General features: G+C 36.0%; 1 protein-coding gene across 5 annotated transcripts in view; it reads left to right on the top strand.

The window, feature by feature from the left end:
- The first annotated feature begins 11,548 nt into the window (after window positions 1–11,548).
- The window catches only part of LOC133285568 (uncharacterized), a 36,204-nt gene continuing 21,094 nt past the window's right edge, over window positions 11,549–26,658 (top strand). For 3 of the 5 annotated variants that reach the window (XM_061482822.1, XM_061482833.1, XM_061482825.1), the window contains exons 1-10: window positions 11,549–11,862; window positions 12,376–12,456; window positions 13,440–13,577; window positions 15,741–15,851; window positions 15,951–16,001; window positions 16,114–16,214; window positions 18,478–18,571; window positions 19,257–19,388; window positions 19,547–19,813; window positions 19,913–19,991. In XM_061482822.1, the coding sequence (XP_061338806.1) occupies window positions 11,698–11,862; window positions 12,376–12,456; window positions 13,440–13,577; window positions 15,741–15,851; window positions 15,951–16,001; window positions 16,114–16,214; window positions 18,478–18,571; window positions 19,257–19,388; window positions 19,547–19,813; window positions 19,913–19,991 (1,219 nt within the window). In that variant the 5' untranslated portion in view covers window positions 11,549–11,697. Of the gene's footprint in view, window positions 11,863–12,375; window positions 12,457–13,439; window positions 13,578–15,740; window positions 15,859–15,950; window positions 16,002–16,113; window positions 16,215–18,477; window positions 18,572–19,256; window positions 19,389–19,546; window positions 19,814–19,905; window positions 19,992–26,658 lie in introns of those variants that run through there. The other 2 variants (XM_061482840.1, XM_061482848.1) reach the window with 2 other exon arrangements.

The following is a 26,658-nucleotide window of genomic DNA, read 5'->3' on the forward strand; positions in this document are numbered from 1 at the left end:
TTGGCCACCAAGCTAACATAACTTAAACTAGAAGGAATCATCATTGCCGAAATCAGCAGCTCAGGTAAGTTGGCCACAAACAGGGACTAGTAAAAGGATGGCAGGAGCTTGCCGCCATACTTGTAGAATCTGCTATGAATATAAGCTTGCCCACCAAGGAATAGCCTGAGAGAGGCCATCTCTCTCCACCAATCATCATGAACACTGCCTCTTGAAGGATGGTGATAAACATGACGCTCAAACACTATAAATATAGAGGCTATTGGCCTAGTTGTGGATATCTTTCTCTGAATATTTGAACCTCCTTGGATATTAAACTAATTTGAGCGTCAGAGTGCCTTTGCAGGTACCCCCCAGTCGGTCTCATACAAATCAGAGAAGCACAAACACAGCCCAACCATTTCGCATCATACAACATCATCTCGCCAAGCTTCCAAGCATCTCAACAACATCTCATCAATTTTTCCTTCTCTTCATCAACATCCTCTACCTTCAACAGTGCGTGATTAGGCCCAACCCAATTGGTGTTGGACTGATCACATAGATAATCAGAGAGTGAACATAATGAATTCTCTATCCCAGGAAATTCATGTTGCATCCTCATCCACAAGCCAACATGTTACAAAGCAATTAACTATGGAAGCAACCATTGCTTGAAACCATCCGGAGGAAGGCTGACTAAAGGTTAATACTTATGGATAGCTCATGGCAACCCTCGTCTAACGGCTTATGGGGGTGTGCTTCAAGATAAGGTAAGACTTTGGAAATGAGGGTTTGTGTATAGAGTTGGCAAGTGCACAACCTTCACAACGAAGCTTTGGGGTGTTTTGCATGACTTGGAACTTATAATGTCGTCAAGTTGTATTGGAAATTGATTCCTCTAGTGTGATCACTCTGCTCACCAAAGTTGGTGATGCATCTCACAAGAGTCACCATTTATCTCGAATACAAGCAATGTTGGTTAGAAATTGGAGAGTTTGGTTGCAGCACATGTATAGAGAAGGAAACGTTTGTGTGGATTGGATGATTAATCTTTTGTTTAACCAAAAAGACAAGGAAGACTCATTTTTCTATGCCTTTTATATTTGGTAGATTTTGCTGCTATTAGCCGATCTTGCTATTTGTTAGTTCTTGGTTAGATTTCAGCTTTTCGTCTTGTTTTTCTCTTGTTTGGTGCTTTGTCCTATACTCTGCCAAAGAATTAAAATTAAAAAATCTAATTTATCCCCTCTAGCTTTAGATCGTGTGCACTTTTATATAAAATTTTCAAAAACATCAACAAAATTTCTAAACTTTCTTACATGTTCACTTTTGTCTTTTGATTTGATTTTTTTGGCAAACTCTAATGGAAATTATCATATTAAAATTAGATTTTTCAAGTTTCATAATTAAAGTGCACATAACCCTAATTTGGAGGGGATAAATTCAAATTTTATCATAAAAAAAATTGGTAAAAAATGGTTGGTTTAAGCATGTCAATTACTACTTGAGTGAAAATCAAACAAAATTATCAAAAACAGAAAGTTATTAAATATCATGTTACATGTTTTCAAAGTTTAGAGATTGTATACCTAAAATTATGGCTACCATAGCTAGTAACAACTTATCTTAAATTTGAACTACAAATCATGTCTTACCTTAAGAGCCTGTTTGGTGAGCAAGATATCATAAGGACATATAAGATAAGAGAGATGGATAAAAGTATGATAAGATATGGGCTTGATAAGCCCTTCAATGGATAGGATAAAATAATGGATTATGATAAGAGGACTAGATAAAAATAGGAAATTATAAGATTCTAATAAAGTCATATTATATCTCAGATTTGATGTGCACATGTTTTCCAATATTGTACTTAAAGGGAACTAATCAACTAGACAGTGTCAAGATACGATATAAAAAAACTAAAATATTTATTATATCATAATTTTATAGAAATTTTTTAAAATTAATTTTTAAACTTCTTTTTTTCCTTTTGACTCATTTATATATTATTTCCTATTTTAATTTTTTTCAAAAAATATAAAAGGCATAATATTAAATAAATAAAAAATTCCAAAAATAAAAAAAAGTATATCTTTACCAAATAAACTTTTAAAACAAGTTTTAAACTTATTGTCAATTTTTATGTATGTAATAATATTTGGATAAAGTTAGAAATTTGTTGTTTGGTGAAAGTTAATGAAAGTTTGGGTAACTCCAAAAAAAAAGTTAATGAAATTTTTCTTGGAATTAATTTTTAAATTAATTATTCTTATGAATAAGAAGTTTGATTTGAAAAGATGTGTCATTTCGTCGTCGAACGAATATGTTGCTTCATCCTTGAAAGGGTATCTTTTCAATCGTGACCTACATTTTTTTAAAATAAATATATAATCACAATTTTTATACAAGTTTGTCTCTATTAATTTTTGGTAAGTTCTTTGCATTTGCATTCTATTACTCTAGTGCGATTGGTTAGACATAGGTTGAGTTCGATGAGACTATTCAATGTGAAAGTGCCGCCACAAGAATAGAGATAATCCATTATATCCTAGGAGACATTTGTCATGAATCTTAGGCACTATAGAGAGGGCAAAATTGTCTTAAGATTGTTATCCATATGATGTTAAAATTTATGGAGAGGATAATATGTTTAAGAGAGTCTTTTCCAATTGCATTTGCATTTGCATTTCTACTCTAGTGCGATTGGATAGGCATAGGTTGAGTTCGATGAGCTATTCAATCTGGAAGTGCCACTATAAGAATAGAGGTAATATGTTCTATCCTGGAAGATAATTATCCATGAATTTTAGGCATCATAGGGAGGACAACATTGTCTTAAGGACACATTGTCTAATATTGAATTTTTCCTTGATGCATTCATATATTTTCGTACGGTACACTTTAACTGTGCGTTATTGTATGTTTCAATTTTTTGTGTGTATTTCATGAAACTGAGTGTATTTGTTGTAATGATTTTTCTAACACAGATTATCCCCTCTCAATGATTTGAACTAGAGGTGAAAAAAGGGGCGTCCCAGCCCGACCCACCCTCAACCCGTCAAAAAACTGGGCTGGGCGGGTTGACCCACAATTGGATGATGGATTGAAAAATTGAACCCATCCCGTTTTAAGGTGGGTTGGCTCGTATATCACCAAAAAATTGTTGTTTCAACCTGTCAAAATAAATGATTATAAGTTTTTTATTAAAAATTGTACAAATAAAAAAAAAAACACGTCTATACTAATTACAGAACAACTCTTTCAACGGACACAATAAGTAACATTAATTCTAAAATGAACCCTTCAATAACTATTTATGTTTTTATTTTGATTAAACTATCAATGCTATCCATTAATGATTTTTAATGTTAAAATATTCAACTTAAGTATAACGTTTTTTTATCTCAGAAGTTACGAGTCCAGCATTTTTTCAATGTTGTTTGAGTAGGTACTTCAAAGATCTCACAATATTTACGTTAACGAGATATACGTAACTGTAGTAATGTTAACAAATAATCATGAAAACACACTTTATTGTAAGCTTTTACACTGTATACTATATCAGAGCAAAATATATTCCTTCTCACACCATCTGCACCCAGCTAATAAACAAAGACCATGAATATGAAAAGGAGCAAAGTCTATACGAAGGCTGTTTTGTAGTTTCAAAATAAAAATTAATGATAACATAATATATTTTTTGTAATTTTAAATTCAAAAAAAATAATAATAACCCGCGGGTTAACCCACCCCGCCCCTCCTATACCTGTTTTAACTTGTTACTTGACGGGGCAGGTTGACGGGTTAAGGTATGTAACCCGCCTCGCCCCGTTTTGGCGGGTTGACGGTTTGTCCGTTCGGGTTCAACCCATATTATCACTTCTAATTTTAACATTATTTTGTTTAACAATTTTTTTCTGATGAACGCACGCCATGGTGGCTATGGTTGGTGGTGATGATGGTGCTGGTGGTGGTAGTGGTGTTGGCTAGCCGGCGTTGGTTGGCAATTGTAAGACTTGCTCTCATGTTCTTAAGGAAGCATAATTTCATATCCTATTACATTAAATTATAACCCAAGTTCCCTTTAGGTTAGATTATTAGACTACAAAATCGATAAAATGAGTCAAAATGATAAGTTTATTATATCCTATTGGTTGACCAAACTAGAGTTGACAAAGCAGGTTGAACTTGATGGGTTAACCCATCAACTTGTCATAAATGGGCAGGTTGGGTTGTACATTTCAATCTAACCTAATTCAACTCGTCCTGCATGTAGGTGTGTTAAAGTAGGATAGGATAGAGGCAAGTCGGGTCAATCCAAGGATCACTGTTTTTTTTATGAAAAAAATTGAACTTATTATCTATATATATATATCACAACATTTCTTCACCAACATATTCATGAGTTTAATGCCATATGTATTTTATACGACACTTTAAATTTATATTTGAATATGTTGTAGTTTTGTTGCAAAATTGCAACATTAATGGCCCTCTCCAATGGTCAATTCACTACCATTACAACTGAAGCTGGAACCGAACAAAAAATACTATCATTCAAGCAATTTTTCAAAAATATTATTTGTGCAAATTTACATAATGATACACATTTCACTTAGTGCCTGTTTGATATATTTTTTTAAACTTAGAATTATTTTTAAGCTAAAATTAAAAAGAGAGCTTAAAAGATAAAGTTAAAAGGTGTTTAGTGATTATATAAAGGCAAGATGCAATAACGTGTTATTAGCATGAATTATTAGGATAAATAATAAAATTTATAAATACAAGTTTAGAATATGGGTAAAATTATAAAATAAATATAAGGACTCGAAAAAATTGACATACATCTTAAAAAAAAACTCTTCCTAATAACTTTTAACTTTTAATTTTTCCATCATTAAAAAAGTTCTTCTTATGATAAGAGCTTTATAAAAAGAGTAAATACTCAGTTTGGTCACTAACAAAAAAACATGGTACCCTTTTCGGTCCCTATCAAAAATAAATTAGTCTGGAAGTCCCCAACAAAGACAAAGAGGTCCCACATTACTCCTTCTGTTAGTCACAATTAGACGGCGTCACTCACAGAGCTGAAGTGTAACGTTAATACCCATGCTCACCTGCCACGTTGGAAGGCAAACGACATCGTTTGGAGACCTGTGTCCACGTTGCTGCAGAAACAAGTAGAAACCCAAAAGTGCCATTCACCTAACTGTTGTTCACTTTACCATTTCCCATTCTTGGAAGTTCAACATCCATTGTTGAGAAGGAATTGACTATGACGTTGTGGGTATTGGACTTAAACATTTGTTGTGTTTTGATTCTACAGCGGTTCAACACTCGGAGGAAATTCGAGCTTTGCTCGCTTGGGTTTGGTACGAGGTTCATCGTTTTGTTAAAGGTAAATGTCATGTATTTTGGAACACTTTTTTATTCCGGTTGCTATTTGTTGTCTGTGGTCCCCATGAAGTTTTTGTTGTGTAATGTGTGTTTCATTTGTGCATGTTCTGTGGACAATGTGGTCCATGTTTCACTTTAGGGTTTAAAATAAATAAAATGGGTACCGTGTGTGGTCCCTGTGTGAGTAAAGTGGTCCAAGGTTGACCCAAGCAGTAGTAAAAACCACATGCAAAGTGGACAAAAATGCATGTTCCCTTATCTGTTTGTTTAGGGTTTTTTTTATTATTGTTGAGGTATTATTAATGATTTACATAGGACCAGTGTTGGGAGTTTTTGGAATTCAATGGATTAAAGAAAGCTAACTTATTTTTTGTTTTGTACAGATGGCTGAATATATAGTCATTGTTTATCATCATGGTGGTGTTTTAGTAAGAGATGAAGATGGAGTGCTTACCTATGTAAATGGTAGAGTTGACTCACTTCCTGAGATGGATATTGACTACGTTAATTTGCGTGACCTTGACACTCTCTTTAAGAAATTTGGGTATGAAAAATGTAAAAAGATGATGTGGCTAAAGCCTGGTGAACCCAATTTAGTGCAAGGTCTCAAACCTCTTAGTAAGGATTCTGATGTATATGCTATGTGTGAGGCTGCCTTAGGTAATGGAAATAAGATACATATTTATTTCGAAGACTGCATATCAATTCCTCAGTTTGGTTCACCTGAACATGATAGTACAGAGGATAATGTGGTGAATTCCACCTATAATGAGGACCATGCACAAGATGATGGAGTGTTTTCTTGTCAAAATGTGAGTGCAGGTGATGATGGGGTGAATTCGGATCATGAGATCTCACATGATGATGGTGTGAATCCTAAGCATGAGAGTGCAGGGGATGGTGGTCATTCTTCGGAACATGACGGTGGAGATTATGAGATTGCTTCTTTGGATTCATATGACAGTGCAGAGGATGAGGTATATAAGCATTCCCCCCCGGTGTTGAGGACCAATTAGATGATGAAACAAAATAGATTGCACCATGTGGGGAAAAAGGCCTATAAAAAAGACCCTAAAGAAGAAGACATACAAGAAGGATGGCAGCAATGAAGACTCTGATGATTTAGTGGATGAAGAGGAAGACCAAATGTTATTTGAAGAAGATGGATATACTTATCTTTCTGAGAAATTAAGGACTCATCCTTCAAGTGATGATGATGAACATGTGAGACCTGTATAGCCAAAGTTTAATGAACATGCTGCCTTTGGGCATGTTTATTTAGAACTTGGCATGGAGTTTCTGAATTTGGAGCAATTTAAATGTGCTGTGAAAGACTATAACATTAGTCTTGGGAGGCAGTTTATCTGGGCTAAGAATGACAAGATCAGAGTAAGGGCCAAATGCAGTATTGAAGACTGTGAATGGATGGTGTATTGTGCTTGGAACACCAAGCTAAGCACATTCCAAATAGAAACATTTAATAAGACACACACATGTTGCAGAGTGTTCCAGAATAAAAAGGCTACTCAAGATTGGGTGGCCAAGAAATTAGAGAAAATGACATTGACACAGCCGAAGATGTTAAGGTCAGAGGCATTTGAACACATGAAAGAGGAATACAATGTTCATTTAAATATGAAGAAAGTAAGCAAGGCTCTTAAGAAAGCCAAAGACATGGTTGGAGGTTGTGAGAAGGAACAATATGGCAAATTAAGGGAATATCTTGCAGAGCTATTGAGAAGCAACCCTAGATCAACTTGCCAAATGCAAGTAACACCCCATCCTATTCCACAAGTACTGCTAATATTTGACAGGATGTACATTTGCCTTGATGCTTGTAAGAGGGGCTTCAAAGCTGGTTGCAGGCCTTTAATTGGATTGGACAGTTGTTTTTTGAAGGGCTACTATGAGGGTTAATTATTGAGTACTGTGGGTAAGGATGCAAACAAACAATTTTATGTAATTGCCTTTGCCATGGTTGACAGTGAGACAAAGGATAACTGGAAGTGGTTTTTGTCCTTATTGCAAGAAGACTTAGGGGATCATGGAGTTTATGGTTGGAATTTCATATCAGATCAACAAAAGGTATCAATTTATGGTTTATGAATTTATTTATTTATTTTAAATTGCTTGTGCTGATTCACATATAACAATTAGTTTCATTTTAACCTACAGGGATTGGTTCTAGCTTTGAAGGATATTATGTCTGGTGCACATCACAGATTATGTGTCCATCATGTGTGGAAGAACTTCCTCAAGCAATGGGAAGATAAAGAGACCAGGGAAATTGTGTGGGAATGTGTTAGATGCACAACTGTCCCCCAATTTCAGAAAGTTATACAAAGGCTGAAAACCTTAAATGAACCAGCTTGAAAGTATCTTGATAATATAGATCCTTCTTATTGGGTTAAGGCATACTATAGTCACTGGCCTAAATGTGACAACATCACAAACAACATGGCTGAGGTGTGGAATTCAAATATTGTGAATTATAGGTCCAAACCTATCATGACTTTGTGCGAGGAATTGAGATGTTATATAATGAGAAAGATGGCAGCACACAAGAGAATTTTGCAAACATTTAGGGGCAAGATAACACCTGCACAACATAAGAGGCTAGACTAATGGAAGGTTGCTAGCAATTCTTGGACACCTACATGGACTGAGAACTTGGTCCAAGATGTTTATGAAGTCTCTGGAAGGGGTCAAAGGGTTGGGGTGAACTTAACTAACCAATCTTGTATTTGTAATGTTTGGCAATTGACTGGATTGCCATGTGAACATGCCATTACTACCATTGCTCACAAGAATGAACTTGTAGAAAATCATCTCCATCAGTGGCTGACAGTGGATGCTTTGCATGCCACTTATGAACACATACTCAACCCAGTCAATTCCCAACAATATTGGCCCTCTTGTGATGCCTTTAGACTACTTCCTCCACGCCTGAAAAGGCCAATTAGACATCCTAAAAAGCATCGCAAAAAGGATCCTACTAAAGAGCTTATGAAGACCAACAAGAAACTGAAAAAGTTTTATACAGTTAAGTGCTCCAAATGTGGTCAGATTGGTCATTACCCAAAGACATGTAAGAGACCTGTAGCTCCTTCAAAGTCAAAGAAAAAACCAGTTAATGTTAATATTCAATCAAGGCCAGAGGAAGAAATAGTGATGACTCAAGGAAGCCTTGTACCAAAGACAAGCAGCTAGCATGCAACAACTGAGGCTCAACCAAGTTCAAGACCATCAAGAGGTTGCAGCCCAGCTCCATCAAATCCTACTGAGGTTGTGTTCAATGAGACACTAACTGTAGCAAACAGTGGTACCAAGGCCAGATTCATGAGCTTCATGTCTACAACAGGATTCAAGCCACCAAAACCAAGAATTGAATGGCAATGTCATTAGGCCATTTTTTGTCACCCTTTGATATAGGCCATGATTAGTAATTGTAATTAGGCCAATTTTTTTGGAACATTTTGGTATTGACCTGTTCCAATATGTCCTTAGGCTTTTTTTGTATGCCTCTGGTTATGGCCATGATTAGTACTTGTAATTACTGCAGGTTTTGAAACACTGTTGTATTGGCCTTGATGGAAATATGTCATTAGGCTTTTTTTGTATGACTGAGGCATATTGGCCATAGTTAGTGCTTATATTTTGGATATGTGGAAATGAATGCAAAATGTCTGGTTATCACTTCATCATCTTCATTTCTGTCTACAATGTGGAAATTTTTAATATTGGTCTACACCATCTGTTATGCGCACTTCTTCTGATAAACTTTCTTGTTTATGTCAACACTGGTATATATATTGTCTTTGTTGTGTCGTTTTAAGGGCATATGTAGCATCATTGCACTTCTCATCCATCAGCAATGCATTTCGCTTATAAATCCTCAACAATTTGCATCGGGACCATTTTAGTCCTTGGTAATTAAGACATAGATCCAGTTTGGTCCTTAACAATTTTATCAGGGTCTTTTTTGGTCCCTAGTTACCTTTCCACACACCAATGCCACCATAAGTTGTTAATACACCAGCAATGTCAGTACTTATTTAGATGGTGATTTAAATAAAAGTAAAGCCCCTTTTGGGTCCCTAACAAAAAACACGGTTCCCACTTTTGTCCCATACAAAAAAAGTCAACTTTTGGTCACTCTACAATTCCAGTTCTTTGAAAATGTGGTCTCTCCGAAATTCAATGAAGACTCAATTTAGTCCCTAAAAAAGGACTAATATGGATATTTGTTTTTGTAAAGGACGAAAGTGGTAACCAGGTTTTTTGTTAGGGGCCCAAAAGGGACTTTACTCATTAAATAATGAGTTACACACTAAACTTCTGCATAATTAACACCATGACTGTCTCAGATTAATGTTCATTCAATGTTTCCATTTTTTTATCTCCTTCAAGTTTATACTGCACTTCGTGCCAATAAACATAAGTTTAAGTACATACGCCATGTTATATACATTGTATGAACAACATTTCATTATATTTCAACACTGATCCTTCCATTACAAATCTTTACATTTCAAAATCATTACAACATGTAATGGTACATACACCAGCAAATCTCAATAGTACTACACTTTTTTTTTCCATTCCAGCCTACTTCCAAGATATATACGTATTACAAACACAACAATAATGGATCCAACAAACACTCTAGCACACCTACGCACATGCTTAATTTCCTTCTCCACCCTATCAAACTCTGCATGCATCTTCATTGATAGGTCATTAATCTTTATATGGTGCTCATTAATCTTCTTTTCCTGGTCATTCACATCCAACTGCAGTTCATCATTGAGCTTCATGTCCACATAGTTCAACTTGAATTACATTTCAGCTACATTCAACTCCAGCTTATTAATTCTCTAATCTTCCAACTCCATCGTATCAGTTGTAGCATCATCCACCCATCTAAAAAAAATTGCAGTGTGGCTTCTTTTCCTAACACAAAATGAAACCAAACTCTTAATAACATTCAACTTTAACAAAGAACGCATGCAACTAACTGAATGCAAAAAAAAAAAAAAAAACTCACCTTGAAATTGGGACACCCAAAAATGCTCTATTTAAGTTTCTATCCGTTTTGGAAGTGTAAACAACACTGTGCCTCCCACATTTACACCTTAGAGCAACACTCCTTCTTTGGCTTCTAGTCCCAATTGAGCTCCCCCTCAAGAAGAAATATTCATTTCCTAAACACTAAGTTTCAAAGAACGCACAAAATATTCAGTAATCCCTAAATCAGTAAACCCTAAATTGCAACGTTCAATTTTTGATTGAATCCCCACCTGATGTGTTTCTGTAAACCCTACACTATAGGATGACGTTCATGTGGAGAAATTGAGGGGGAAGGCAGACTTCACATTCAATTGGTTACTACTTGTTTATGCAGCAACGTGGACACAGGTCTCCAAACGACGATGTTTGCCTTCTAACGTGGCAGGTGAGCCCGTATTAATGTTACGCATCAGTTCCGTGAGTGACGCCATCTGATTGTGACTAACAGAAAGAGTATCGTGGGACCTCTTTGTCTTTGTTGGGAACTTCCAGGCTAATTTATTTTTGATAGGGACCGAAAATAGTATCATGTTTTTTGTCAGGGACCAAAATAAGTATTTACTCTTATAAAAATTATGCTGAGTTAAATTTATTGTTTTAAAGAAATTACTTAATTCCACAAATCATTAGATAATATCAATGAGGGATGAACTCGGTCGGTCCCGTTTTGGTGGATCATGCCAACCTTACACAAAACAATAGAAAGGAGGAGTAAAGTGATGGTTTATCCTATTCTATATCAGTTGTACTGTCCTCTCGATATCATATTTTGTGTTTACTATTTTGCTAAAAAAGTATATAAAAAACTTTGCTATAAAATGATGGGTGAGAGGGATCATTATTTTTACAATTTACCTTACTTTAAAAAATAAATTTAGAATTACACTAAATTAATTTAAAAATAAAGTTGCAGCAAAACCAAAAAAAAAAAGAAAGACAAAAAGTCACGAAAACACAATTGAGAATTTGAGATCCAAAAGTGAACAAATTAAAAAAAAAAAAATCAAATATTTTGACAAATAATAATCAACAAAAGCATAAGTATTATACGAAACCTGTGATTTTGGGGACGAGAGAAACTGAAAGGGGCTAGCTAGCTAGCTACTCTTTGTTCTCACTCACTGCAATGCATAAAACCTGAAGCCCAATCCAAGCGTGTGTGTGTGTATCTCTCATTCATCATATTCAAATTAATCAACGAGTTCCAGCGAGCAATAGCATCGAAGAAGAAGAAGAAGAAGAAAAATGGAGGTGGAGTTGGAACCTCGAGTGAAGGCTCTTCCATTCAAGGTCAAAGCTATGTCGAGGGAATCGCCGACACAGAAAGCCATCCACGTTCTCGACACCGACCTCCGTAACCACTGGTCCACCGCCACCAACACAAAGGAATGGATTCTCCTCGAACTCGACGTTCGTCTTCTCTTCTTTTTCTTTCCTTTCCCTGAAAATCTGAGAAAAAATCTTGTTTCATCTTTTTGTTGTTATTATTATTCGTTAGACTTTTTGTTTTTCATAATACTTCGTTGAAATATGGTGATTGAATGCTTCCTTCTGTTGGTGTTTCAACTCTAGGGCTGCTTGAAGATTTTTTTTATTTTTTATTTTAATGCTTAAACGGTTTTGGACTTTTACTCTATCTGAGTGTACATGCTGAAAAATAATAATAAATTCTCCGAATTATTATTATTATTATTTGGTTTTTTGAATTTTGCAAAATGACTATAGGGATTTTTGCACGTGTCATAGAGTAGCGATATTGAGAAGGAATAATTTAGTATAATGTGTGGGATTGATACGAATGTGGAAGTTCAGAGGCCTCGTGCTGCTCTTTCTGCGCTATGTGTAGTTCTAGTTCTTTTGTTTGTGTTATTGTGCATCTCCTGGCATATTTAATTAGTATTTATGAGGTTTTCTTTGTCGCAGGAGCCTTGCCTATTGTCACATATACGGATTTATAACAAGTCTGTACTTGAGTGGGAAATTGCAGTTGGGTTACGTTACAAGGTTAGTGGCTGGAAATTGTGATCAATGATCATTGGCAATTGATACTCTTTTCTCATTTGTATTTTACAAATTTATAAAGCTTATGTGTCAATTGTCTCTTTTTTTTTTTTTCGGGGAGCTTTTTTGGCTAGTTAATGATAAAAGGGAATTTTATGGTATGCTCACCTAGTTGTCTGTATTCTTTTTGATTTGATTATTGTTGAATGACTATTGATATATAATCCAAATGATCAATTGCAAGAGGTACCATAAAATGCGGTACCATAGATACCTCCTATTACAAATTCTATTGAATTAAGCTTTTATTGGATCAACTGTTCTTGATTGTTTTTGAGTTTAGATCTTAAAACAATTTGGTGGTCTGGGCGGGAAATGGCGGACAAAAGAAATGACCATTTCTATAAGATTTTTAATGTTAAGTTTTTGGTTGAACCTTTGGTATGCTCAATCTTATACGGACTTAAGAAGGCCGACCATTGGCTTTTATTAGGGGTTTCGAAATACTTGTGGTATAGGCTCTTTGTTGCTTTAGTGACCAAGGATATTATCAACAGGATGCATGCTTCTTGAGCTGTTTCTTGACCGTTCATTCATGATATATAATGTAATTAAGTTGTGCTGATTAAATGAAGATTAATAAATTAATTGATTTGGAACAATAATGTTGTTGAGCTTACTGAACAACTTGATTTTAAGGGAGATGTAGATAAAATGTAGAGTTTCACTTGATGTGGATGCCATTTTCTTATCAATCTAAATGCAAAATGTTGGGTAATTTCTCTTCAGTTTTCTGATAAAGATGCACTATAAATGTCCAACTGAGTCCCTTCAATTACTTGTTTTGCAAATGATGGTATATTGATTATAGTTCTCCCCCTTCAATTTTATATGAATTATTTAAGCTTTTAATTATACATTTTCCAAGATGAAGAGAAGCATGGTTGCATCATTGCATGCTTGACCGATTCTTATTTGCTTTCCAGCCAGAGACTTTTCAAAAAGTTCGCCCACGTTGTGAAGCACCTAGACGTGACATGATCTACTCTACAAACTACACTCCATGTCGATATGTGAGGATATCTTGTTTGCGTGGAAATCCAATCGCTATTTTCTTCGTTCAGGTATACTATAATATTTTTGTCATTTTTAACCTTCATCATTTTTTATTATTCTAAAGTTAAATCCTATAGAATTGTTAAATGTTTTTGTCTTTGTTTACTTTAGGCTATTTGGTTAATGTGATAGTTGGATGTTCATTTTTTGGGCAGCATCAAATCTCATGATTGGATGGTAGATATCTACATGTTTTTTATGTGTACTTTTACATTTCTTAATTTTTTGTATTTTGTTGGAGTGCAGTTATGATGTTTCTTAAGGTATAGAAATATTTTTGGTTGTCTGGTAATGTAATGTCTTATCTACATTGTTTATTGTTCTGTTGCCCCTTTTTTGATAGAAACTCATTAAAAGGAGTGAGAAAGGGTACAAAGAGAAGGAGGGTAATATCTAGGGAAAAATTCAAAACCCCCCCTAGGATTTACTCTTTTATCACTTGCCCCCCCTAAGCTTTTTTTCTTATCGCTTACCCCCCTATGGTTCCCCCCCCCTTCCAAATCCACCTTTAACACCGTTAATAATTGAACTAACTTGACCATTCTCCAAATCCACCTTTAACACCGTTAATAATTGAACTAACTTGACCATTTTACCCTACAAATCCATCAACCCAGTTGCTTAAAACAATTCCTATTGCAATTCCAACCCAGAAAAATCTCACCATTCCTCTTCTGTATTTGGGAGAAACAACGGTAAGCTCCACTTTTTACTGGCAAAACTCAAGGTTCTCACTCTACTTTAACTAATAGAGCAAACAATACACAGCCAAATCTGACATTAGCAACCAAAGAATCCAAATTGATTAGAATACATTTTTCACGTAAAAGTTTTTTAAGCTTTAAGCAGATTATGTTGTGTATTCATTTGGATATTTCATCTTTGCAGTGTGCATGATTACTGTTGTTTCTGTGTGCCACAATTCTCCCTCCCAACCTTCTCCTACATATATACAAATATATATGCTACTGTCAAATTTAAGTGGTGGCACTGCCGCACTCCTAATCTATATCATATGTCAATATACTCAAACTTATCATTGCACAGAACTTTTATGCGCATGGCATTACACACAATTTCCTTTTGTCACTCATTACGGAACTGATTTGTCACTCTGGATGAATAAGGACCTTCGGAATTAGAAGAACTACTTGGACTTGAGCCCATAGCTTCTCAAGGGATTGTTGAGAAGAGGCTGGAATTGATGGTGGCGCGTGGTCAGATGCACGCAGGCAGCGACGTGGGCATGTGAACGGTAATGACCCACCATAAGGACATAAAAGAACTAGATTTCTAACCACCAAGTCAGGATGATGGGAGTAGAATGGGACATACAGTGTGATGAGTCAATGCTAGGAACATGGAATGTGGACTTTACACATCAATAAATGAAGCTGCGTGTGGGGGCGTGTGATAGGGTCTTTGGTGATGATGCTTGGAGAGCTAGCTGGTTGGTGTGTTTTGGGTGGATTCGAACTTCTAGGAAGAATTGGGTCCCAACTTGAGCGATGACTGGATGCTAGGGACGATGTTTAGGGTTGAGATGTTAGGCCCTGGCTTGGAACTTGCTTTGATACCATGTAGAAGAGGGTTTTATGAGAATTGCTTGAGGAAATTTTCAGCAGAAATTTCTATTTATGCATGGCTTACAATCTCTAGTATTGGGAAACTAGGAAAGTAAGGAAACTAGGAAATTAGAGAAAATAGTACAAATCAAATCCGAATTATTTACAGCGTATATAGTCCTTAAATAGGAGATACTTTGTAACACACATCTTGACAAGGTTTTCGACTCTTTGCTCTCCCAATGCACTTAAATTGTTTCTTCTGTTCTGAGCTTCTGTGGTAATAAATCCATAATTCATCAAGTATGTGACGTGAGGTTCATGCTATTTACAGAACATTTATTGAGCATGGTTTATATCAGGGGATCAGTATTTTGGATATGTAAAGATATTGGGCTGCTCTTCTATTTTGATTAGTTTTATAGGACTTCTGTTTCTGTATCTTTGTTTTGGTTTTCTTTATCTAGTCTAAGGACTCCTTATCCTCCATTTTTTTTTTACTGTTTTATTGTTCTATTTCTAATGCAACTTTTTTATAAATAAAAAGGTTTCAAATGATCATCACTTGTCATTACTGAGCTTGTTTTTACCATCTGTCTCTTGCAGATAATAGGAGTTTCTGTGACTGGTCTTGAACCTGAATTTCAACCTGTTGTTAATTACTTGCTACCACATATTCTATCTCACAAACAGGATCCTCATGATATGCATCTCCAGGTGGATTGTATCTTTTCTTCCATCAAGTAGCTTATTATGTAATTTATTTCTTGTATTATTGTTATTTGTGTTTCCTTTCTGATGTTTCATAGTTTTTAGTTGCTGCAAGACATGACAAATCGATTGCTTGTATTTCTTCCACAACTAGAGGTAAACTTGAGCATTTTACTTTCATGACTTTATTCACAATTCCTCCCTCTCTGTCTCTCTCTTTTCTCCCCTACTTTTGTTATGCCATTCAGCATTGTATATAAAACTGCAGACAGACCTTGCAAGCTTTCCGGATGCTCCTGAGTCTAACCTACGATTTCTTGCCATGCTTGCTGGTCCTCTTTATCCTATTCTTCATGTGGTGAATGAAAGGTTAGTTTACTTTTATATCCTCTTCACTGGCCAATTATTTCTCACTAGTGGGAAATTTTATTTGGTTTGTGTTTTCTTTGTTAGTAGTTCCTGATATACTTATCTTAACTAATGACATGTACGTGTTTGACCTTTATGAAGTGAAATTTTCTTATGTATACCAACATGATGGGTGATGGTCTTGATGCTTTGTTTTTTCAACTTGATTTGGGTTCGAGTCATTGTTAAGATGTGGAAATAGTGATAGTTTTGTAGTTTCTTTCTCTGTTCTTGTAAATTGCATTCAAAGTAAATTGTTCTGAAAATGTTTCTGAAAGCTCCTGTATAGATTATTGCTTGTTCTAAAACATTCCAGAGTCTAAAGATTTTGATGTTATGACACATCACTGACATTTTGGTTTGACTACCTCGTAAGGTTTTTCATGTGGAGCAGATTAAGATAATACTAACCCAGATTAATTAATTAATTTAAGAACACGCCCAATGCTTAAATTCTTTATTGATTTTGGGATGGCTTTATATTCCTAACTCGTAGAGAAGGCATTAAGCTTTCGAATTTATCAACTATCCATATGGGTATGAATCTGGTGATCAAAAATAAAAATATTAGTATTTTTACTGGGGTGTCCCCATGATTTTCTTTTACTAAAAATCTCTGTGTTTGTATTAAGTTTTTTCTTAGGGAAAAAATATTAAAGAAAGAGAGTATTGAAGGCAAAAGGGAGTTTTATTTTGTTTTGTTTTTGAAATATTGGTTTATCCTTTTGTTGCTTGTGTTTTGTTGTGGGAGTTTACTAGAAGAGGGGGGGGGGGGGGGGGGGGGGGTTTGGGTAGTTGTGGTAGTCCCTTTTTCTGTTTTCTCCTTTGGATGTGTTTTGTTTCTGGTTTCGTCTGGGGTTTTTTTTTTCCTTCACTTTGTGCTTTCTTGTATTTCCCCTTTCTTACCTAATAATATTTCTATTCTATGTAAAAAAAATTATTAAAGAAAAGTTACACTACACGTAGAAAGTAGGATATCTAATCCTCCTTTGTAAATATTGGAGGAAGGAAATAAATACACAGCAAATGTAAGAGCATTTCATGCTGACCAAACACAACAAATTAAGAACAGCATCAAATTAGACCTGACCATAAAGTTTTGTTTGTCACTTTGTGCAAACCCTGGAAAGTTACTGCTCTAAACTCAAGTGGCTGCAATACAATGGAAGAACCAGTGAGCGACTGTTTCTGAGCTAGCACCACAGTGAACTCATAGTGTCTATAAACTTGTTGCATATCATTATTGTCAATCCTATTTGTGAACCATTTTTCAAACTAAAATTCTGATCTTCGAAGGAGATTTGATTTCCATAGGGGCTTACAAGGAAGGAAAATTGCTTGATTCAGAGACTCGATAAGAAATTGTGAGGAAGACTAATAGGAGTAAACACCAATAAAAATTGAGAGCAAACTCCAACCGCCAAATTGGATGAAATATGGAAATAGTGAAGCAAGACAATAAGACTGCAATTTTTCAATTTAAAGGTATCTATAGCATTCTCCTAAAAATCGAAATGGATGCCCTCATAATGTATAGATGCATAATGTATGTATTATGCTTCTTGTCATAAAATGTAAATTTTTGAGTGTTCAGTTTAAAAATTAAGGTAGTGAATGTTGGGCTGTAAAATGCCAATGAGAGCTAAAAGTAATGTAGTAGATATGCAAACCCTAAGGTGGATGAGGAGCATAAAAAAGATGAGATTAGGAATGAATGTGTTTGGGAAGAAGTTGGAGTAGCATTGATTGAGAAGACAAATACTTGTTTTCAGTGATTTGGGAGACCCATAAAGGCTCCAGTTAGACAAGTAAATCAAAAGTTCCGATTAAAAGGGGTAGAGCGAGACCTTAGAAAGTTGTAAGGGAAACCTTTAAAAGAGACCCTAGCTGTAATGGTTTTATTGATAATTTGGTTTTTGATAGAGCCCAGTGGCATCTGTTAATCCATGTAGCCGATCCTACCTAGAAGGATATGGCTTTGTTGTTGTGTTCGTATTTGAAATTAATTCATGTGGTTCTTGACACAAAATAGGTACAGATTTTGACTGGTTTTACAAAAACTTGGTAAACCAAATATTTACCTAACAAGTCACTTCTGAACCTGAAGCTCCTGAAGTGCATATATCATTTATCTCTCTCTCTCTCTCTGTATGTGTGTGTGCGCGCGCATTTGATATTTTGTTATTCATAATTGCTTTAGTACAAATAATTTGCACAATTACAGGACAACTTCAAAACCTCCAGGCAATATCACAGACCATGATATCTCCAAAAGTAGTCAACCGTCACCAGCCCTAACTGTCTCGTCTAACTTTGAGGTAGCTTCATCAACCATTTATTTCTCTGATATCTTGTCATCTTGCCTTACCAACAGGTTGTTTGTTACCATGGTGTCCCAATCTATGATTTTCACAGGATGAGTTTGTCTGTTTGCATATCCAAATGCATTATTGGATGGTCTCTTTAAATCTAGCTGTCTTTGACTTGTCCATGGTTCAATTTTAATTAGAGTAGGAAAAAAGTAGAGGAGTTGAGGATAAGATATTTTCCTAAGGGAACCACCAAACAAAAAGAGAGAGAAGAGAACCACTGAAATATGGCAATGCTTGCCAATCTCTTCATACATCTGACAAAGAAACCCATTTCAAATAGCCACTTGCTAAAACCTCAAAGAAGCTAACAATGCCACTTTATCCCAAAAAAATGGTAATTGCAAGAACTTCTTGAAAATTCTGACATTTTTGTCTGATCATAGACACCAAGTTATTGCATACATTAAACACTACTAGAGACCTGTCTTTTTTCCTGCCAAAACCTCCAAAATGGTATATAAGGAAATTGTTCCTAGCTCTCTTGACAAATCATGTTTCCCCAAAAAAATTTGAAAGTTTGCAGCACAAATATCTAGACAACAGAAAAATAAGCGACTCTTTACAATCAGAAAAAACAGTGCAAATTTTATAGCGTGCGAGCCTTGACGGTCAATATTTTCTTTCAATGCAGCCAAGGAGATCACGAAGTGCATCACCTTTCATTTTGTCTGCATACCGAGCCATAGTTTTTCGGCCAGATGCAATTTTTATGTTGCTGAGGAAGGCATATCAAGATTCTGATCTGGGTTGTGTTTGTAGGACGGTATTTATCTCTATCTTATTTAGTAGTTTATTTAAATAAATCGTCCTTTTACTTTTGACTAAAATGAGAGAGGTCTACTATTTTCTTTATGTATCTGTGCTCAACCCACTGGTGCTAATGTGCTTTTCTGGATATGTCTTTCTTTGCCTTCATTTCAGGCATCTAGAATTATGCAGAAGCTCATGAATCCGGATATTGAGCAAGATGTATCAAATTCAAACCCTCAAAATGAAGTAACATCTCTTTCGGAAGACAAATCAAAATTGGAACTGTCTAGTCCTTTAACTTTTGTTGATTATTCAAACCTGTTTGGTGAGGAGTTCCGTTTGCCAGATGAACACTGGGATTGCAGCTATCTTAATATATTAGATATGGGGGCAGTGGAAGAAGGGATCTTACATGTTCTTTATTCTTGTGCATCGCAGGTTCCTTACAGTCAAATGATACACAATTGATTGGTTCCGATTTCATTGTTAAAATTTGCAGTCTTTTATGTACATTGTTTAACACACTGCAGTTTACAGCCTGTTCTTTGCAGCAAGATGGCTGAGAGAACTTCAGACTTTTGGGCTGCACTGCCTCTTGTACAAGCTCTTCTGCCAGGTTGAGTGTTACTCATAAATTGTTCTTGGGTTTAGTAACAGTTTCTTTGCATAATGAAGCCATTTCGGGCATCATTCTGAAATACTGATTTTTTTTTTAAATGGAAATCTCCTGCTGATCTTTTTTCCCTATTGGATGGAAGCAAATAATAGTTTTTGCGAATTTGGAAGAAGCATAAAGTGCCATAATTTTACTTCTGTAAGCTTATCTCTTGCATTGGAATGCCATCTTAGTAAATGATGGTGATCTGGGAAATTGAGGAGAGAGAGGAAAATATAGGAGATTTTTTCTTTTTGGGGGTGGGGTGCGAGATGGAGGATGTGAAAGAATAGGAATTTTGCACTATGTTTAATCAACAATACGGAATTTAAATAGAACTTCAAATAATGAAAGGGCAAGGGATATATGATAGGAAAAACCTATCCTAGCACAGTTGAGGAAGAAAACAGAGAAGAGAGATAGAGAATTCAAGAAGAATGAGATGAGAAAAAAAACAGTTTATTTCAATGACAAGTTTAATACCCATTACGGTTACAAGGGATCCTATTTATACATGTTCTGTTCCTGACCCAATGTGGGTCACTCTAACTACTCAATTAACAATCACTAATATGACTACTTTGCCCATACCAATCACACTTCGTCTCACATGAACCTTTTGGGTTTTCTTATCACCCTTCTTGTTCTCCCTTCGGCAATGGTGTCAGCTACTACATGATTGTCCTCCCTCTCACTTTGATGTGCTTTATTCGTATCAATACCCACCCCATTAAAACTAACCTTGTCCTCAAGGTTAAAATGTGGATATTGTCTTCTAAATTCTTGTAATTCTTCCCATGTTGCTACCTCCTGTGGCATCCCACTCCATAGCACTTTAATCTCTATCTGCTGCTGATCTTCCACTGCGATGATTCTACTGTCTGTAATGTCCTGGGGTTCCAAAACTGGCATACCATTAGTGAACACCTCTGGCAGGGGTAGTGGAGATATAGAGTTGTCTCCTTTGAATGGTTTGAGAAGAGAAACATGAAAGGTATGGTGTATCTTTGCATTAGGTGGTAACTCAAGCTTATAAGCAACCTGATCAACTTTTTTTGCTATTGGAAATGGCCCGAAGTATCTTCTGCATAATTTGTTGCTCATTTTTTCTGCCACTGAAGACTGCCTGTAGGGTTGTAAGTGAACCCAAACTAAGTCTCCAACCTTGTATTGAACATCCCTCCTCTTGCGATCAACTCGCTCCTTCATAGCCTGCTGAGCCTTGATTAAATTCTCCAGTAGTTGCTGTAAGATAGCATGTCTATCCATTAGAGCAGTATCTACTTCTTCTAATCTTGTGGCAGATGACACACAATCTAGGATGGAAGGGGGATCACGACCAAAAACTGCCTTGAAAGGGGTCATCCCAGCTGCAGAATGGTAAGAAGTATTATAGCAATATTCAGCCCAATGCAGTATCTTAGACCACCTCTTAGGAAAATCTGCAACAAAGCATCTTAAGTATTGTTCGAGGACACGATTAACAACCTCTGACTGGCCATCTGATTGAGGGTGGTAGGCTGTAGTTCTTCTTAAGTGGGTGCCACTTTGCTCAAACAATTCAACCCAGAATCTGTTGAGGAAGATGGAGTCCCTGTCTATGATGATAGACCTTGGGATACCATGAAGTTTACAGATCATAGTGGCAAAAAGGTTAGCTACCTTTGCTGCTGTGTACTTCTGGGGTAGAGGACCAAAGTGAGCTTGCTTGGATAATCTGTCAACAACTACAAGAATAGTAGTGAAGCCATGTGAAACAGGTAAGCCCACTATAAAATCCATGGATAAATCTTCCCATATTTTGCTAGGGATTGAAATTGGTTGCAACAACCCAGCAGGTGCTTGGGTTTGATATTTAACTTGCTGACATACTATGCAAGAACTAACAAATGCCTTAACAGCAGCTCTCCAATTGGGTCAACTGAAGCTAGCAGAGACCCTGGCCATTGTCTTTTGTATGCCTGTATGACCACTCATGAAGGTTGAGTGATTTTCGTGTAAAACTTGCTGAACCAGTGGAGAAGAAGGATCCAATAACAGCTTCCCTTTATAAAACAGCAAGCCTTCATGTGCCTTATAATGTGCATTGGAACTAGGATCTTTTGCATTGCGCTTATAAATCTGTTGAAAGAAGGAGGAAGAATGATTCTCTTGTCTTAAGGTGTCAAGTAACTCAACTTGGACTGTTGCAGCAGCCATGAGAGACATGAGAACAGGTACCTAGATAAGGCATCCGCGGCTTGATTGTCCTTCCTTGGCTTATACACAATGGAATATTCAAATCCCAGTAGCTTGGTTAAGTAATATTGTTGCTCAGGTGTTTGTATCACCTGATCCAAAAGACCTCTCAAACTTTTCTGGTCGGTTCTTATGGTGAATCTTCTTCCTAACAGATATTGTCTCCACTCTTTCACTGCTTCCGTAATTGCATAAAGCTCTCTAACATACGCAGAAGCCTTTTGCATCCTCAAAGCCAATTTTTTACTGAAATATGCTTTCGGGTGCTCTTGTTGAAGAAGGACTGCACCCACTGCCAAGTCAGAAGCGTCAGTTTCAACAGTGAATTCTTTCTGAAAATCGGGCAGAAGCAATACAGGTGCTGTTGTCATTGCAACTTTGAGCTTTTCAAAAGCTTGTTGAGATGCAGCACTCCAAAGAAAGGCATCCCTTTTCAACAATTCAGTAAGGGGAGTTGCAGTTTAGGTGGATATGAAGATTGTGGTTTAGGTGGTACCTCTTTTAAGGATAGCTTTGCTTCTTGGATCTTAGCTAGTGAAATTGCTCTAGTCATTGAAGATGGACGGAATGAGGCTACTTCTTGTTGAATTATAGGTTTCAACCCGGATACAAAACAACTGAGCAAAAATGATTCAGATAAACCGTTTACCTTATTTGAGAGAGATTCAAATTCCTCTTGATATTCTAGGACGGATCCTTTCTGCATGAGTTTGGAAAGCTGTCCTTGATAGTCTTCCAATTCTGATGGACCAAAACGCACCTGTAATGCTTGAATAAAGGATTCCCAAGAAGCAATATTGGTGTTCTTGCGTACCCATTGATACCAGGCCAGAGCTTTGCCATCAAAATAAATTGGAGCGATTCGAAGCTTCTGTTCCACATCAATGTTGTAAAATTCAAAGAATTGTTCAATCTTGAAGATCCAACCCTGAGGATCGCATGACCCATCAAATTTGGGTACCTTGAGACGGACATTTCGTGCTGCTTGATTATCTTTCTGGACAGAGGAATTAGGTGACATACTCGAAGTTGCAGTGAGGTCTCGATGATTATCAAAGATAGCATCAAGCTTGCATGCAATCTCCTGAAATTTCTTTGTCATTTGTTCCTTCAAAACCTCGATTTCTGCTTGTGTGTGATCCAAGCGGTCATCAAACGATCGTGATCTAGTGTCAGGGGCCACGTTCAGCTCGATGAAAGCGCCAATTGATAGGAAAAACCTATCCTAGCACAGTTGAGGAAGAAAACAGAGAAGAGAGATAGAGAATTCAAGAAGAATGAGATGAGAAAAAAAAACAGTTTATTTCAATGACAAGTTTAATACCCATTACGGTTACATGGGATCCTATTTATACATGTTCTGTTCCTGACCCAATGTGGGTCACTCTAACTACTCAATTAACAATCACTAATATGACTACTTTGCCCATACCAATTACACTTCGTCTCACATGAACCTTTTGGGTTTTCTTATCACCCTTCTTGTTCTCCCTTCGGCAATGCTGTCAGCTACTACATGATTGTCCTCCCTCTCACTTTGATGTGCTTTATTCGTATCAATATACGTATATGTTATTGTTACGATCTAATTGCAAGGTATAAGACTTGAGTCCTACATCGAAAACATAAGGGTTTGGTGTGGGGTTTATATGGATTTTGGACTCTCTTATCTCATGAGCTAGCCTTTGAGGTGAGGCTCTCCCAAGGTTCGTATCAGTTATCTTTTAATATTAAATAAAAGAACATTACCTAAAAAACAATGATACATCAATTGCTCTGCATTAGTGGGGAACTATTAAAAACATTGGAAAGCCCTTAATTTGTTATTTATGTTTTGATGAAAGAAAAAGATAGAAAAGCAATATAATACAAGAGGATCAGGAATCCTCCTAAAATAGAAACAAAAACAACGGAAAAAAAGAAAATAATAACCCCACCCATTTGTGTATGGGATGTAGAAACACAATTGGAAACCATACTAATAGGGATACTTAGTAATTGGAATCGCTTTGTATGATTGGTTCCATTCATCCCTCTTCTTGAAATAATAGGAGGATTTTGACTCTTCCTTGAAATTAGGAGTTTATATCTAAAAATCCTACTTCCAATTCCATACTCATTCTCCAAACATGACGATCTCCTCCTTGCTTATCCCCTTCGGAAATCCAGGATCTCATTTAAGGTGAAGTCTGTTGTTTGGACGGAAGTAAGTACTCAATTGGATTGATACAGATGTTTTGTTGCAGAAATCTACACCTGCCAAAGTCCTGTCTACTAGTGTTTGTGTTGTGTCTCCTGATTCTGAGACTAGCACCCGCTTATCTTTTCCTCTGTCATGCTACTAGATATTTGTGGTTATGTAGACTCTTTGATACGTTTGAAGAATGTCGGATTTGTCCAGAGCTTGGATCACTTTCTCATGTAATTTTATAGGTTTTGGTAAGGGTATAAAGGTATAGACTCTTTTGCAATGTGCTATGTATGCCACCGTTTGGTGCTTATGATGGTATAGGAATGCCTGAATCTTCAAGGACAAAGCTTTGGTGTTTTGTCTTCTATGTGATAAAGTAAATTTCTTAGCTGCATTTTGGGTTTCAGCCAATGTCTTTTTCAGTGCGTTCTATTCATTGCTTAGAGAGGCTGGCGAGCTTTACTTAGTTGATCCACTTGTATTTTTTTTCAACCTCGCTTTTTTCTGTTTCTGTTTTCTTATTTTATCCTCTCTCCTTGTTTTGTCCCACTACTTCATCCCTTACCACTACGAAGTTATTTTTGCTTTTGTAATAAAAAAATAGAAAAAAAAACAACATTGAAACCCATAAGGAAGCTATGCCTATCTCGCAAAAAATGAGAAGCTCTACATTTGTGGCTAAAATTCTTGAATTAAGCTGCAGCCAAATATGCAACATACCAGGAAAAGATTACAAGCTCAAATCACTGTACTTTCCCATCTACTGCTAAATCCTCGATACTGTAGAAGAGAGAAAGATGTGCAAGTTATGTGGGCAGATGGAATAATCTCCAGAAAGCCCAAACAACTTACTTGATGCATGCCATGCACTATGCAAATTTAAGGGGAAAGGGACTCATATCATTCATTAGTGTTAATACTGTTGAGTACCATCATTGATACAAAAGCCTTAACCTCATAGTTGGCATTAGCATTACCAAATGAGTTAGTAAAAGCTTGGCATTAGCATGAAGGGAAGAGTTAGAAATAAGAAACTGAAAAAAAAAATACTAGAATAATATCCTGATTCCTGAAGAATGTGCAGTCCAAATATGACAGCGGGAAAAATACAACAAAATTTGTACAATGTGCAGTCTTTATTTATGCTATGATTTGGTGAATTTGGTTATAGCTTAAGAATCATATTCTAAGGATGTTTCATTGGCTCAGTAGCTGATTTGGCATGAGATTAGGCAATTAGCTTCTGTTTGGTATGAGCACTTGGTCTTTCTAAGGAGGTTTCCGTAACAGTCTTGCAGAGGGATGGGGTAGCTTTGTTCCATTGATTTTTTTCACTTTTTTGTGTGTTTTATTTTATCTTTTTCTATTTTGTAGGTTCCCTTGTCCTTCAAATCCCTTGTAATTTTCTTCCATTCATCTTAATAAATTTATCCCTTTATTAAAACTTAAGAAAGGAAGAATGTCCATCAAAAAGGCCAAATAAGAAGTCTCTCGGTCATTAAGGTTCCAGAAAGAATCAAATGCGAAGAATGATGTTAACATTTGATACTACATGTAAGGTAGTAAAATGGTAAAAGATACATGGGGGTGTGGGGAACCCTAGAGTATCTTATGTCTTTTGATAAACTGATATTATCTCTTCTAATAAGTTCTTACCATTTATGAAAATTCCATTTTTCTAATTCAGTGATATGGCAACATCAAGTTTCCGTTGTTTTACATTTTGATATCAAAGATCTCGTTTAAAGCAAGGGATTTTTGCTCATTCTAAATTAATTTTGCTCTTAGTTTAGATGAAAATTCCAGTTTCCTAAATGGTATGGGAACATCAAGGTTCAGTTGTTTTACACTTTGACATGAAAGATCACATTTGGGAATGTGAGGGATTTATGCCTAATTTAAATAAAGCTATGTGAAAATGGAAATATGGAAATGTTCTGAGTTATCAGTCCCACTCTCATATTGTTATTTTATTGAAATAATGAAATACTTGTAAAGAATTATTTCAACCCAAAAGCTAAAGCAGTTAGGTGAAGGCTATATTAATGATTATACATTGTATTTTTCTAACACATCATCTCATACAAGAGTCATTGGGCTTAAAGGTTGGACAATGCACATGCCTATTTACCTGTACTAAGAAACTTCACAATATTTTATTATTTATTAATAGAATGATGCTATAAGAATCAAAGAATT

This window comes from Gastrolobium bilobum, unplaced genomic scaffold (assembly GCF_033153095.1).
Source record: "Gastrolobium bilobum isolate Gb01-03AN ecotype WA unplaced genomic scaffold, APGP_CSIRO_Gbil_v1 utg10055, whole genome shotgun sequence".
Classification (NCBI taxonomy): Eukaryota; Viridiplantae; Streptophyta; class Magnoliopsida; order Fabales; family Fabaceae; genus Gastrolobium; species Gastrolobium bilobum.